Source organism: Procambarus clarkii, chromosome 93 (assembly GCF_040958095.1).
Source record: "Procambarus clarkii isolate CNS0578487 chromosome 93, FALCON_Pclarkii_2.0, whole genome shotgun sequence".
Classification (NCBI taxonomy): Eukaryota; Metazoa; Arthropoda; class Malacostraca; order Decapoda; family Cambaridae; genus Procambarus; species Procambarus clarkii.
This window is the reverse complement of record NC_091242.1, coordinates 6,679,801-6,697,300: the sequence shown is the minus strand read 5'-3', so window position 1 is coordinate 6,697,300 and position 17,500 is coordinate 6,679,801. Positions and strand designations below refer to the sequence as shown.

General features: G+C 40.7%; 1 protein-coding gene across 1 annotated transcript in view; it reads left to right on the top strand.

Moving 5' to 3' along the window:
• LOC138359823 (loricrin-like) overlaps positions 1 to 17,500 on the top strand; it is a 29,310-nt gene that overhangs the window by 3,782 nt on the left and 8,028 nt on the right. The window contains exon 3 of the mRNA XM_069319531.1: positions 12,968 to 13,212. Coding sequence (XP_069175632.1) covers positions 12,968 to 13,212 — 245 coding nt within the window. The remainder of the gene's footprint in view (positions 1 to 12,967; positions 13,213 to 17,500) is intronic.

The window sequence follows — 17,500 nt, the reverse complement described above, 5'->3', positions numbered from 1 at the left end:
CAACCACTATCCCCCAATTCTAAGCATCACAAACGCCAGAATTCCAACCACCACCATTTCCAACCACCACTACCACTTTTATCGTCACCCACCAGCACCACCTCACTTCCAACCACCACTACTACCACAACAACCAGCCTCACTACCACCAACACTCCTGCATTAACTTCAACAACTGCAACCAGTGTCTTATCATCCCTTTACCTTTAATTGGGTAATAAACTACCTAGTCCTGCAACACCCAATAATTTTGCTGTTTTCACCTCTTATCGTCTCAAAACGCTATACATTGAAAAATAACGTTTAAAAAGCAATTACTTATCAGTTTGCAATAACTTAGAACGCATCCAGAGTTGCAAGTGATGCAATATCTGAGTGGAAAGGAGCAAGAAATACATGGAGTTTTATTAGACTGGGAATGAAGGCGTTTTGATGCGTCGGACCGAAGGGAATGAACATTTCAATTGCAATTCTGATTTCCTTGAATTAAATTTGGGCGTTGATATGGGCAGTGACGAGGGAAGATGCTGCAGTCCGTAATGTTGGGTAATAGAGCAGTGATGAGGACACTGTCGGTGGCCCACGGTGGCCCATGGTGGTCTATGGTGGCCCATGGTGGCCCATGGTGGCCCATGGTGGCCATGGTGGCCCACGGTGGCCATGGTGGCCCACGGTGGCCCATGGTGGTCTATGGTGGCCCATGGTGGCCCATGGTGGCCCATGGTGGCCCACGGTGGTATGGGTGCACGTGACCACGATGGACACAACAGAGACCACAACAGACTAATTCAACTGTCAATTGTAAATAAGAGTTACAATAATACTGTGAGAAAGTCTTGATTTATTCTGAGTGTGTCTGGTGTTTGAAGACATTTCCAAGCCTCGCCAGGATCTATTTCGGATATTCTCCTCGACCTTTACAACACTTGTGTGACACAGCGCTAACTTTAGCACCTAAAGATTCATGCAAATGAGCTGTATCTGGTGAGATCACATCAGGGACGATTAAGCAGTTGACCAAAAGACGGTGAGTTAAAATGACTCGAACAGTCACATGAACGGTCGTATGGGGCTCTCTAAGTCTTGTTAGTTTAAATGGCGACTAAAGGTCAATTCTTGTGTCAACTGACCTTCAACTGGAACTCTTCCCAAGCTAATCCGATCTGTCTATATCCGTGTCATATTTTTACCCCCCTGATGCTTCACACACTCCAGCATGTTGTTATTGTTGTTTTAGATTCAGCTCCTCGGAACAAAATTTCCTTGTAGCACGGGCTATGGTGAGCCCGTAAGGGAACTCCAGCATCCAATGATGTCGTTTATACCAAGCTGAACTGAGACGTTAAAAATCAAACATTATAAGCATCTCATTTGTAGGTCCATCATGCAAACAGGAGAGTGACAAGATATGAACCTATTAGTTAGGTGCTTCTTCACCTCATCACCTTCACCTCATCCTTGGCTAAATATCATGCAGCAAGACAATTTGTAATCGGACATCTGGTCACCACTTGGTCCGGGAGACATCTCCCGTCACGCAGGGTGCAGTCGCTCCTCCACAGATCTCCAGTATCAGCTCTTGATACTGGTAATGGCTCAAAAGGGCCACCACTTACGGGCTATTCATGCCCGTGCCACCTTTTGGGTGGCTTAATCTTAATCAATCAATTTGTAATCATTGCCTTTGACAATGTTAACAAGACTTAACGAAACGCAATTCTTAGCATCAGGCCAAATAAAACTGTATAAATTAACTTTGGAGAGTTAACTTTTCAACTTCTTTCTCAAGTGAAGAAAACTGTAAGGAAAGTAGAGAAGATTCGTGCTAGAATAATTGATTTCACTCACCCTTTCGGGTGAGTGAAACATACTGAGCCAAGTCTCGTAAATACAGAGATCTTGATCGCAATAATTCTGTCCCCATTGCCTCATAGACACTTGGTGCCCGGGGTAAAAGTGCTGCTAGTTTTTTGAAGGAGCTGGGTTCTAAACTAATTTAAACAACTAGAGACCCATAGAGCCGCCAGTTTCCTCTTTCAGCGCCTTAGTGTGGCGATACAGAGAGGAAATGTACACAGCATCCATGGTTCCTGCCCGCCTTCTGAGGAGCTGGAGGAACTCTACAACCTGTGACAAGTAGCCTTGTACCTTGCATGTAACCAATGTTGTAACCCTTTTTGTGTAATGAAGTTTTAAATAAAATTAAATGACAAAATACAACAAATATAGGGGGTGATAGAAACAATATGTGAGTGCGGGTGCCCCACAAGGCTCCCCGGATGCTACATATCGTCTTTTTCGAGGTCTAGGGTCCCTACAAACGCATCCAGAAGTGGTACCCCCTATATATTATTAATATATATTAATATATATATTGATATGTTGGTGTAACAACGGCTGAATTGTAGATGACTCAAACTTTACAAAAATAAAAGGGACAAATAAAACCAGAAATTAGTCCATAAAGCAACTGAGAACCGCTTTCTCACACCACTTGGTCCGGGAGACATCTCCCGTCACGCAGGGTGCAGTCGCGCCTCCACAGATCTCCAGTATCAGCTCTTGATACTGGTGATGGCTCAAAAGGGCCACCACTTACGGGCTATTCATGCCCGTGCCACCTCTTGGGTGGCTTAATCTTCATCAATCAATCTGCTTTCTCAGTGTTTCACAGAGCCAACCATGTACAGTAATACATTAGATCTAGTTGTTAGCGGACACTCAAATTACCAGTAAACAGTCATATGTATTCTCCCAGACCAGAGAGTGCGACGGTGTGAGACAGTCGGGTCCCCACACAACGGCTCGTGAAAGCAGTTCAATATTTAATACAAAATTGGCCACCATCACCAACCCAGGCTCTTAAAATCCATTCAAAATAATTGCTTCATTAATATAAATCTCCTGCCCAAATTAGTCTGCTATTACTGTAACAAATCGTTAGTTTAAAACTATGGAGGGTTTATATTGAAAAATGTTTCCACTTCCGATGGTGAAAATCTTGAAAAAAAACTTAATTACGTAATGGCTATAAAATTTTTGCTTCCTCCTCAGAGTCGCCATTAACGGTCAATCTCCCAATTATATTCCGTGAACTTTTAAACCCTAACGTAACTCTGAACCACTGAAGCGTTTCTGTAATATGGCAAAGTCGGAAAATCTAGCTCGGCTAGTTAACTAATTACAGCCATTTGGAATATTAATTTGCTAATGTAGGATAGATTTGAAGAGGCTTATGAAGGAGGTATTTTATGCCTTCATAACGCCGCGAGTGTGAGCCGTTATGCAAGGCATCATACCCGTGTTCACCTCCATAGAGAACACGGGTGGACGGAAGTGTGTTCCATCAGACTGTGAACACCCCCGCCCCCCACCGCCATGAATTGCACTAGTGCAATATTACTATTCTCATTTACCAACGACGTCATGGATACAAACAACGAGGAAGACGGTCAACAAAGGGGGCACTAATAACAGACTAATACAATGGTTTCCGCAAGTGACAAGACACACACACACACACACACACACACACACACACACACACACACACACACACACACACACACACACACACTGAGCGCCTAAATGAGCCACAGAGATATTAGAAAGAACTTTTTTAGTGTCAGAGTGGTTGACAAATGGAATGCATTAGGAGGTGATGTGGTGGAGGCTGACTCCATACACAGTTTCAAGTGTAGATATGATAGAGCCCAATAGGCTCAGGAATCTGTACACCTGTTGATTAACGGTTGAGAGGCGGGACCAAAGAGCCTGACCTCAACCCCCGCAAACATAGCTAGGTGAGTACAACTAGGTGAGTACACACACACATCCCAGTGAGCCTGATACGATATGAGTACATAAACATGAATGATCGTTAGCAAACAGTTATCGCCTTTGTTAACACCATAATACATAAAACATCTATGCTTCTCTCTCTCTTTCTACCTCTCTAACACCCTGTCGGACACTAACACTCTCAAACACGATATTCAACACTACATCTAACAATATCTAACACTATTTAACACTCTCTAACACTTCACGCAGCTCGCTCTCTGTTTTCAATACTTTGCACATAATCTAATTATTAAAGTTCATTAAAACTATCACAATTTCAGTCGTTTATATTCGGCAAAACGCCCAGTGTAGAGCGGAATATATAATACTTATTATCATATTCATATGAATTTTAACATATTAAACAAATGCCATAAATCAGCTCATTTTGCCAATAATACCGTTCACATTTTATGGTGTGTGGCTAAATTAATATACATAGTATATATGTATACATGTGCATGCATTACACATATACATACACTCATTACTCTATGTATGGTAATGATATAAGAGTCGCCCTTAGAGCATATATTTTAGTCAAGAGTTGCTTATTCCTGGAAGCCAAGTAATATGTCTTCTGATTTCTCCACATTTCGTTAGTGCTCTCCAGTAAACAAATACAACAAATGTATGTGTATAACAAACAAATACAACCAATGTATGTGTATAACCAGCCAGTATCGCTGCAATTGGTTATAAACTCATAACCACCCACCTCAGTAATTACATATTTTTCCGATGATGATGTGTAATAATCATTTCATGAGAGCATCTTTAAAAGTACAGCAGTAAAATAATGTTATGTATCTTCACCCCTTCAGTCCCAAAATGGTAAAGTGGACCAATTAAACTGTCTTGTGATGACCCTACGATGGTTTATTGCATCTTGTACCGTCATAACACACAAGTCACTGGTGCATATCAATACGACATTCTGACAACCTTTATTGCAAACATATTTGAATTTTGACACAGCTTGGGGTCGAAATTCGAACAGGAGTGTTAACTTTAGTGGAAGAAACTCTGTAGGACCTCAGTGCTCCTCGTTAGAGGATGGAACACATTTAGTCTGTCTCATATCCACTGGCCAGAAAAGGAGCTTCACAAGATAAGGTCAGGAAAAAGCGCCAAGCTAGTATGATTAAGTAGCATCTGGAAGTGACACGAGGACAGATTGAAGGATCAGTGCCCAACTACTTGAACCATTAGCAATCGAACAACAGGCTCTACACAAAGTGAGGCCTGAGAAGGGAGTCCTTCCACCTCACATTAAAAAGGGGTCTTCCAAAGGGGGAGAACTTCCCAAGAAAAGGTCGGCGAGCAGAGAAGGCATAAAAGCAGAACGTATACCAGAAGGAACAATGACTTCCCCAGCAGGAGAAATACTACACCACCTCCGTCACCCTCGACAGTTACAGAGTCAGTAGTGGCGTTAACAGCCCACCAGGGGTCCTGTATTTCAGGTATCTGGCGTAATAATTCTTAGCGTAATTATCACCGCTTTGTCGAGCACCTCACGCAGGAGAAGGAGCGGAAGATTGCTCTCTCGACATTATAACACAGTCTTCCCAGGTTAAAACTCTGAATAATACAGAAAATTACGATTTAACAAATCTCACAAACTCAAACTAATTTACATTTTTTCATAAATCCTAATTTATAACACGCGTGGCAGTTACTAATTCACAAAACATGTAAATGCCCGTATGTTTATTCAGTAATATTTGCCTGAATGTAGAGATTTTTTTCATAATTTTCTAGCAGAAATACATTCGTCAAGGGACCCTGACAGTCATATTACCGATCGAATGCATTTATATTGAGGGAGAGAGTGATTACTGCTCTGGGATCCCAAACAACCCATCCCAACTATACTCTGGGACACCACAACCCATCCCATCTACACTCTGGGACACCACAACCCATCCCATCTACACTCTGGGACACCACAACCCATCCCATCTACACTCTGGGACATCACACAACCCATCTCACCTACACTCTGGGACCCCACACAACCCATCCCACCTACACTCTGGGACCCCACACAACCCATCCCACCTACACTCTGGGACCCCACACAACTCATCCCACCTACACTCTGGGACCCCACACAACCCATCCCACCTACACTCTGGGACGCCACACAACCCATCCCACCTACACTCTGGGACGCCACACAACCCATCCCACCTACACTCGCGGCTCACACGGTAAACATTAAACCTCATTAAACCCTCACAGCTCAACTCGCTTCATTCCGAAAAGATAAGTAACAACGTTTCGGTCAATCCTCATCACGCCATCTAAGATGGACCGAAACGTCCCCGTCAATTAACCTCCAGGACGGACCGAAACGTTCTCAAGTACCCACGTTCATCTTGACTTATTTTGTATCATGTATGTAAAGTTTATGCACCCTATTATCTAGCATAATAATAATAATAATGTATACACTTTGGGCTTCGTGAAGTATAGCCATGATTGTTTTTTTGGAGCCTGTCGGCCGAGCAGACAGCACGCTGGACTTGTGATCCTGTGGTCCTGGGTTCGATCCCAGGCGCCGGCGAGAAACATTGGGCAGAGTTTCTTTCACCCTATGCCCCTGTTACCTAGCAGTAAAATAGGTACCTGGGTGTTAGTCAGCTGTCACGGGCTGCTTCCTAGGGGTGGAGGCCTGGTCGAGGACCGGGCCGCGGGGGCACTAAAAAGCCCCGAAATCATCAAGATAACCAAGATAACCAAGATTACCCTCCTCCTCACTCTCCACCCACTCCCTCTCTCCCCCACCCACTCCCCACCTCTCTCCACCCACAAACACACACTCGGGGCCACGCCTGAATAAATAATACCTTGTATATAGTATTTTGTTCCAACTTAACCCTTCAACTTTCTATATCGAATGAAGTTTACAAATGTATACCAGTAAAATAGGTGATATTGCTTAAATTATACAGCTAGTTTACATTTTGAAAAATTCCAACTTGGTTAGGGTGTTACTACTTGGTTATTTTGAGTGTTTAAACATTACAAAACACTACGTTCGATTAAAAATACGGACTAAAGATGGAGATGTTACAGCCTCTGACATTTTGTAGTTCCATTACAGCATACTTCTCCTTTATCGCAACGACGAGGCGGGCATCGCACAAATAGAATATTCAACTGGCCATCAGGATAGGTTAACGCAGATTGTGGCTTAAGTCCTGTACAGTTCGATTCGAACAGAGAGAGCCAGAGCTCTGTATCTCAGGGCCACAATGCCCTTTCTCAATGAAACATTCTTAATCTGTCTATTATCTTTTATCAGAAGGGCATCACAATCGCCACAACTGTCCTTTAGGATGTCGGAGCAAGCAAAAACACCCCACACTATCCAACACTTAGAGATAGTGTTTCAAAGGAGGGACTGGAATGATCAAATACAGAATAAACTCGGGTATTTCGAGTGATGTATGTGGAAACAGAACACCAGCAAGGATTTGGAGTGGCGCCCGAGACTACAAGGCCCATCCATAGTACCCATAAGCAACCTTCCGCTCAAGCCAGTATGATGGCTTTGTCCCCGTTGTGTGAACATTCTGTTGACAGATTCTTAAAAAATGAATCAAGCCTCGTCTTCGACAAGAGGCCATGAAAACTAAACATATTTTCCAACCGGCCTGCTACGAGTGATATGTGCAAAAACAGTTCACTACGTCGCGCCCCACTCGATGTTGTTTAGTGTTTTTATATACAGAAACACACACACACACACACACACACACACACACACACACACACACACACACACACACACACATCTTTTCATCTTTGGGACCTGTTGATTGACGGTTGAGAGGCGGGACCAAAGAGCCAGAACTCAACCCCCGCAAACACAACTAGGTGAGCACACACACACACACACACACACACACACACACACACACACACACACACACACACACACACACATATATATATGGAGGCTAAAACTGTCAATAGTTTCAGAGCGTTATATGACAAAGAGCATTGGGAAGACGGGACACCCCCAAGCGTAGCTCTCATCCTGTAACTACACTTAGGTAATTACACACAAGAATAAAGACCACAAAGCTTCAAATCACATGAAAACTGAAGGATATCTTTCATTCACATATGGATAGAACTCCAATAGCAATGAGCTACAAACAATCAATAGATGATACAGATATAGTAAACCATTATCGGGAATAAACACCTTGTTAACTAAATTTGCCGAGGTCGCCTAGCCCCGGGAGAGGCTGTTCGCTCGACCACTAACAACCGGTTACTGGCCAGCCTTAACAATTACACAATTATTTAGGTATGCCGTAGTTGTTTGTTAAGATTCGCTACTTTGAACAAAAAAGTTCCAAATAGCACGGGCTATGGTGAGCCCATAGTGGACTTATGCCGTCGGTATTATACATACACTGCCGAATGAGTACACAGCACGGATGCATGAACAGAATGAACATAAGGCTATACCCTGGAAACACAAACCGAAACTGTCTCTATTTTCCGCTTGTTACAACTTGTAATAAAGTTGTTACATCTTGGCTTAACGTGTTTATGACGTATTAGAACGTTGTTACAACTTGCTATATTGGTTGTTATAACTGGTTAGCAGGTGTTAAAACTTGTTCGAACGTTGTACCAACGTCGTAGTTTCGGTGTGTGTTTGGCGGGTAACGACGTGGAACAGCTTATAGCCTCTGACGCATCCCGCTGACGCATCCCGCTGACGCAAGGAACATACGCACACACCTTGTGATTGATTACACCAATCACTACCCGTCAGCCAGACGGGTAGTGATTATTATAATTTGAATTTTAATTATTTTAAGATTATTATAATTTGAATTTCATGAAATCGTTTACTAACAATATTCCAGCAACAATTAAAATAACATTAAATCAAAGCATAACAGCAAGATAATGACAATGATTGTGTACGACAATGACAATCTCCTGCTGAAAATCCGACTTAGCCGGCGTAAGCCTCATTTAATATCGTACGATTACGACACTAGACAACATTATGACAAACAGAATGATTGTAATAAATCAGTCTCAGATAATAGTGTACATGAATATATGAATGTCAATTAAACACTGAAGAGACAATTGTTCCTCACTGGATTAGAAAAACAAGCTAATACCTTCAACAAGTCTATTGTAAATACGACGGCCGGCAGGGCGCACATCACTAGTATATAAATAACGCTGTGACAATACCAAGAATATGTCAAGGGCATAATGTTAACATTGAAACAAACTTCATATCCGATCCAATAAACAATTCACAATTAAAGCCCACCTCTCAGTAATTAATTAATTCAATAAGTCAACACACTCCTCACTGACTGAGATTAAATGTAAAGAGCATGACAGCGTCGCTACCACGTTTAGAACACGTAGTACTAAGGGATATCAGTTGTCTGTCTTTGCATTAATTTATGCACCACGGTAACTAGGTTGCCGCTGGTACAGCACCGTACCCATCAACACAGCTCATTGACGGTTGAGAGGCGGGACCAAAGAGCCAGAGCTCAACCCCTGCAAACACAACTAGGTGAGTACAACATTGTCACCATTAACGGTTTCACTTGACTGTGACTATTTGCAATGTGAAGACTACTGCTCCGTTGCATTAGTGGATAATGTCATGGAATTGTTAGCCTAAAGCAATACCCATCCCGAGACCCCAGTCCAGTAGGCATTGAATAAAAAGTGTACGACTTCCTGCTGTCCAGAAAAAATATGAGGAAAAGATATTACTGCTACAAGTAACACTTTCATGGTTCTTTTAAACAGTTAAAGATGCCTAAAGGAAACTGGGATATTATGAATAATACACCCAGATGTCAACTAAAATCCCAGCTCTACTCTGCAGGAATGAATAAGTAATAAAGCATCAGAAACTTATTAAATCAATACTCCCAACAAAACACTTAACCTGCTTACATGACTAATCTACAGGTTGCACACTTACATTCTACGAACACACAAAATAAAATCCTAGCTAAATGAGACACTGTTTATGCATTACTTAAAAGCACTTCCTGACAACTGACTCTATTACAACTTGAAAGGTAAATGAATACTTAAATGCATAAATAGACGAGTGAGAAGGGCACAACCACCACGTCAAGATCCTCAGCTCCACTTATCATTATTAGCATCTTTATTGACAAAATTAATTACAATTTTGCCTAATCTGAGGATTTCGATTAAGTCTTATTAAAGTGAGGATAATGCTGGTATTCACTCTCAGCTCCACTGGCATTAAATCTATGGCAAGCAAGCAAGTCTAGCTCCCTCCCTCTGTGCCCAAGCACTTGGGCTGGACGGTAGAGCGACGGTCTCGCTTCATGCAGGTCGGCGTTCAATCCCCGATCGTCCACGTAGTTGGGCACCATTCCTCCCCCCCTCCCCCTCCGCGTCCCATCCCAAATCCTTATCCTAACCCCTTCCCAGTGCTATACAGTCATAATGGCTTGGCATTTTCCCCTGATAATTACCCCCCCCCCTCTGTTCCCCAATTTCCACTAAATGCCAGTGTAAATATATTATTCATTAAAACCATCCCTCTACATTAACATTATTGTCAATCCATCATCTTCAACTCTATGGAATATTACTAAAACACAAAAAGCCTTACATATAATTCTCGCAAGTTGACTGAAACTAAGCTTATAAATCTGTCTCTTTAAATTCAGCCTGAGACGTATCAGTGCATCACTACCAGCGGGTGTATGAAACAGTGTCTGCCAGCTTTACCACAATGGTCAGAAATAGGTTTAACAATGGTGTAAGCCTCACACACAATTATTATCTAACTCTTTTTTAAATTTCATTAACTACATTTGCATATCAATTTACAAAGTTAAAAAGTCCCTTGGAACTTATATGCCAAATAATATTACCTGCAAGAGATTACATATAAATCTCTATGTTCATTGTACTAAATGTTTACATAATGCAACAACAAAATTTACATATGCTCTTATACATTATGCAAATTAGCACGAATAAGGATTAAACTAAAACATTTACTCTACACATGTAAATTCAGCAACATTAAAAAAGCCTATGCATTAATTTGCATACTCTTAGTTAATCTTACATATGCATACTCAAGACGATTCAGTAATTACCCTCTACATATGTAGCATTAAAATTCACATATGTAAATGATCCTAGGCGATTTCAAATCCCTATGTACTCTCACACGTTGGTACACTAACACACAGAATTACAAAGCCACAAAACCTTCAAACTGCTCATACGAACACTAACATTAACTGTTTGCTGGAACAACAGGGCGTTCAAAATTGATTGTTGTGTAACAGTGATGATCCAACAATCAATTTTAACGGCCTGAGCCTTCGTCTCACGGCAAGAAGTGAAGAGAACTATCAAGAGACAGCGCCAAGCCATTACGACTATGCAGCACTTGGAAGGGAGATCAATAAGTCTTCCTGATTCTTCAGCCTACAGTTTAGACCTATTGTCTTATGTATGACCCTCTGTCCTGCGTGACAGTGAATACCAGCATTATCCTCACTTTAATAAGACTATCAAAATCCTCAGATTAGGCAAAATTGTAATTAAGTTTGTCAATAAAGATGTTAATAATAATAATAATCCTGATTCTTATTTCCGTTGACAAATATTATTTACGAGAGTCTTCAGCTGTTCCTAACTCCTTTGCAAGATTGGACCTGCTCAAAGATTAATGGTTCAGTAAGTATAAACCACTCGTAACGAAGACTCAGGGCCATGCAACAGTGTTGATCCGCCGGTGGCCAGGTTTAGCTGTTTAATAAATTCTGCAACGGATAGAATTAGAAATTGACTCTTATCCCATCCAGACAGGTCCTACGGAGTGCTAATGGCCTAAATTGTGGGCGTAAGTCCATTATATACTTCAGTTATTACAAGACTGTTAGGCCAAAGGTTTGAAACTTTGTAAGTGAAATGTCAGCCTTGTCTTGTGGTCCATATTTAATCAACTCTGTGAGTAGTGATGTGATGCTGAACACCAGGTGGGTATTGTATATACAATATTCATGGGTGAAGCCATGCTGTTTATTCTAAAGCAATTACATTTTATGTCAATCACTGTATTCTTGGAATAGAGTTTATTATTTTTGCCTTAATGATTGGCTTGCTGTCACTAGTATTTATTGACACGATGAAGGTACAAGATTTTTTTTTACTAAAATAAAAACTGTTGAAAACATTATCTTCACTGTATGACACATTCATATATATTTTCCTTATTACATGCTTAACTCATTTATTATAATGATCCTACATTATCCACCGTTGTGAGCGATATACTTGAATATATACTAATACTGTCATGAGATATTCACATGCCCAATCGATTTTTAGCTGGAGATTAAGCTGATTATCGACGTACATATATATATTACTTTCTTGTTTTGCTGTTATATATTATTTATTTGAAGTTTCTTATAATTTATTTCACCTATTATTACACGAATACTGTACAAGGAAATAAAAATAACGTGATATATTGCTTAGATAATCTTTGGCACAGGACGTGGGGAAGGGGATCGAATCAGGAAACTGGTTCGATCCCCAAAGATTGTCTCAATTTCTTTACTATTATTACTGCTGGAATGTTGTTAGTAAACTATTATATGAAAATTTAAATAGAATGATCTCATTCTGTGGATTCTTCAGACACATTAGTTCATGGCCGCAGGTGTCCACTTCCGGGGCCAGGATTAATTAAGAAGTTACCCAAGTACTTACCATCCTATACATCTTTTCTCGTTGTTTGCATTGGCGGCATTGTTTACATTGACGGCATTGTTTACATTGGCGGCATTGTTTACATTGACGGCATTGTTTACATTGACGGCATTATTTACATTGGCGGTATTGTTTACATTGACGGCATTGTTTACCTTGACGGCATTGTTTACCTTGACGGCATTGTTTACATTGCCGGCATTGTTTACAGTGGCGGTATTGTTTAGTGGCGGTATTGTTTAGTGGCGGCATTGTTTACAGTGGCGGTATTGTTTAGTGGCGGCATTGTTTATAGTGGCGGCATTGTTTACATTGGCGGCATTGTTTACAGTGGCGGCATTGTTTACAGTGGCGGCATTGTTTACATTGGCGGCATTGTTTACAGTGGCGGAATTGTTTACATTGGCGGCATTGTTTACATTGGCGGCATTGTTTACATTGGCGGCATTGTTTACAGTGGCGGCATTGTTTACAGTGGCGGTATTGTTTACAGTGGCGGCATTGTTTACATTGGCGGCATTGTTTACAGTGGCGGCATTGTTTACAGTGGCGGCATTGTTTACATTGGTGCCATTGGTGACATTTATCAAACAGTTTAAGTGCATCGAAACTTCGCAGTCAAATGTTACTACTGTTATAAACAGCCTCCTGGTGCTTAGGGGCTCATAAACTGTTTAATATATGCAAACAAAACTGTCAAAGACTGAGAAAAGATGTACAGGTTCATAAGTACTTAAGTAACTGCTTAATAAATCTAGGACCAGGAGTTTGCAGCGATACACGCAAATTTGCTTAGAGAAACAGATATTTTAAATTAGTTTCGGGGTACTGAGAACCATCATCACACTACTTAATTTTTCACTGAAAGTTAACATTCTTCTTCATTTAAGTTGGAAATTATTCTTAAGTGTAGCTGCCCATAAATTGCAGTACCTATACATATATTTGCTACAAATAAATTTGTTTGAGAGAGAGAGAGAGAGAGAGAGAGAGAGAGAGAGAGAGAGAGAGAGAGAGAGAGAGAGAGAGAGAGAGAGAGAGAGAGAGAGAGAGAGAGAGAGAGAAAGAAAACAGCAAGTCACTTATAAGTTCTCTGAGAGACAAATGGGAGAAGTCTGGTTCTTCCAGGATGTTGTAGCTCACAAACTAGAGTGCAGTATGAACACTGATTCTCAAGCTTACCAACAACGAACCGTGGTACCAAAGATCCGTGGAGTGAAGACACCAAAACAAGAAAGGTGAACTTATCTCCCACCAGCCTGCGCGACACAGTGGTTGCCAGGATCAGGTTGGGTTACCGTTACCTTGTGGCAGGTGGCTACAGGTGACGGATCAACGAATCCTGAGCACTCCAGGTGCAAACTCTGTGAGCAGGAACTGCGACACGATCTCCCACACTACATCACCGAATGCCCAGTTATTAGACCTTTCAGACCAGTTGGCATGAGGTACCTGGAGCTTTGCAATTACTTTATTCACTCTCGTGTTCTTGAAGATATCCTCATATTGCACCCAAAATTTGTCAGTGCAGGCTACTAAACACATGGCCCTGTATGACTAATCATCCTGCGAGATGGGGACTTTTATTACCACTGCTGCCTTATTCACTCTTGTATTGTTGATATCCTCATAACGAACCCAGAGTCTGTCAGTACAGACTTCTTATCACATGCCTCTATATGACTAACCATCCTGTGCGATGGGGATTTTTTTAGCATCACGTAGCTAGTTTTTTGACACTGTACTCCCCTTCATATAGTCTAGGGCAGCTGCACAAATGCAGATGTACCTAAAGTATTAATACAAAAAAGTGAACTTACCTCTTGCAGGAAACCTGTGGTCACTCCAGGAGTTGTAAATACACACACACATACCTGCCAAGAAAAAATGTCTGTTATACAATGTTACCTTCGTCTTCACACCATCAACTCTCCACCACCAATAATTAACTCACCACCTAAACTTACACCTACCCCATCTATACTTTTATTAATCTATCACCCACTATCCTAAACCCCCAGTGAAATATAACTTAAAATAGCCCTAATTTGCATATAGCTAAAAATGACCCTAATTTGTATATAACATTAACATATAACATATAATTTTAAAATGACCCTAATTTGCATATAACATTAACATATAACATACAATTTTAAAATTACGCTTATTTGCATATAACCTAAAATGGCCCAAATTTGCACACAAATCAATAAAGTATATGTCAGGAAAATTAATTACTCACATAAGGGGACCCGAAGGAGAGTATTATTTACCAAAATCACAGAATAACTCATGTGACAAAAGTTTATGAAATTACTTTAAGAAAAATCTAATATTCTCCGTTTTATGCGCGTTGTGAACTTTTGCGACTAACAGGGTAGAGGCCTCAAGTAGGTAGACCGGTAGAGATCTCAGCCCTTAACTGGGCGTTATGTATATACTGATTATTCGCAGGGAGATATACAGAAAGGTGTGGCCCTCTTCTCTGTGTATATTCACCGAGAGATTACTTTAGTCCTTGGACTATGTTCAGGACCAGAGTATTCTTGGTGGTCGGTCAGTAAGGTATTGTGGTGGGTTTAATGAACCCTCCAGAGGTTGAGAGACCTTAAGTCCAACACCAAACCAATCCGCTTACTGGTCCAGAGTATTCTATGCTGAACAATAAGCCCTCATTTGCCTGCCTGAATCATAAATCAACTCAAAAAGCATTTATGCAACTACTTATGAAACCTATACATCTTTCCTTAAATATGACAGCTTTAACATTTAAACAGTTTACGAGATTTAAAACATCACAACCAAATGTTATTATTTTAAAACAATCTCGTAGTGCTTCAGAGCACTACAAATTGTTAAATGTAAACAAGGTCGCCATGATTAAAAAAAAAGATGTACAGGTTTCGACAGTGGATGCCTAAACGTTCTATAAATCCTGGCCCTGTTTACAATCTTAGGATAATTATTAAGTGCGCTGGGTAAGATAACTAACTACTAAGTCTTGGAGAATTTGTTAAAATATTTGGTATATAATCGTAATGGGTTAGCGATTTTTCCTGATAATTACATTAACTTGTTAAAATATTTGGATATGCATGTTATTAGTCGCTCCGGGCCTCCAAAATACTCCCAAAATATTAATATTTGGGATTAGCCAAAATTCTAGTATTTTAACATTTATCAAATTATAAATTTTTTATAAATAATTGTTGTCAACATCTTAAGTGGATACAACACAACGAAGGTGAGAAGGGAGTAAACAGGTATAATAAATTCAGAGACACTTCCCTCACTCATTACCTACTAGTTAAGAAAGACATGAAGCTCCAATAAGGAAGCTTCTAATTTTCTGACTTCTGACTTCTTATTTTCCATCTGACTTCTAATTTTCGCTCTCCACCCTCAAAAACTGTTGAAGGAACTGTTCTCCTTAAACGTTTGAATCTTTGATTAATTTTCCAGCCAATGCTTTAACTTCTGTACACTTTTCTTAAGTACGGGGGTCAATATACCCTAATAATATTTAACTTATGATATTTGCATAAATTGTCTAGCGTCTTGGTATGAGTGAACCTCAGTGACAGTGTCACACTATGGCCAGACCCTTCAACACGAGGAGTAGGAACCGGAGGGGACCATGCTGTTAGCCATCAGGATGCCCAAGCTTGTCCCCAGGATATGAAAACTTGTGAGCCTAGTCACCACGAGCCTCCTGGGAAATGAACAACACCAATCACAGTAACATGGACCTTTCATTTACCCCCACCCAAAATAGAGCCCAATACAATGAAGTATAAACACTTTAACAATCCCCAAAGTTACAAGAAAATTTACGTCAGTAGCCATTCGACGGTCTGAATGGCATTCCAGGGATTAACAATGACACCAATTCTTTCACCACTTCTTTAATGCATGTTTGACTAGCAAACTGATTCAACTGGGCCTGACTGAATCACCGATCTTACCCATTTTTCCTTTCATGTTGCCCTCACAAGCCGCTGCTCATAAGCAAACACACTCAACTTTCAGAAAAAGGAAAATGTGGAAAATTCAGGGCACAAATGAGTAGCCTGGACAATTTGGTATCTCAGCTTTCCTGCAAACAGAAAAGGGACTTCATAACCCTCATTTAACTTTCCTCCGGGTCATTAGTGTGGCTCAGGACCCTGTGCTATGTTAAATCTGATGTTACCTATAAAGCCAATAACAGAGAAATGCATGAAAAACACTAGAGAATATATATGTGGCTTTTATGGACCTAGAAATGTTTATGCTAACAGTGGATTGCCTTACGGAGCGTGATAATAATTTATGGTGTAGGTTGGCTGTAATAAATTCCTTTTATAATGAAAGCAAAGCTCGCGTAAAATGGAATGGGATACCGGGCAGGAAAATGTTATAAGGTGTTGGAACAAGACTATAGGATGTGTAGTGACCCTGTAGCTCCATCTTGCACACAGGCTGAAACTACAGTAGAGACGAGAGAGCAGGACGGGCAGCTAAGATGGAGCTGGATTTGGAAACCTGTCCATCCTTGCCGATTAGATCTTTTGCTGATGGCGTAGTATTGACGGCAGAGAGCAAGGAAGAGGTGTAAAAGTGGTGACTGAAGTGTATACGAAGTGTATATGAAGTGTATATGAAGTATATATGAAGTGTGTAGGAAGTGTAATGCTGGTAGAAAAATAGGAAGGAATATATATAGAGGTTATATGAAGTTCAGAGTAAATTGGTTGGTTTTGTTCTTCTATTCGCCAGAATAAAAATCGGGGCGGCAAAGTGACGAGTAATTGCAATAATTAAGGTTAGTACTTGCCCAGCATAGGAGGTAGGAAAAAGGTAGAGAGCAATGCAAAAGATA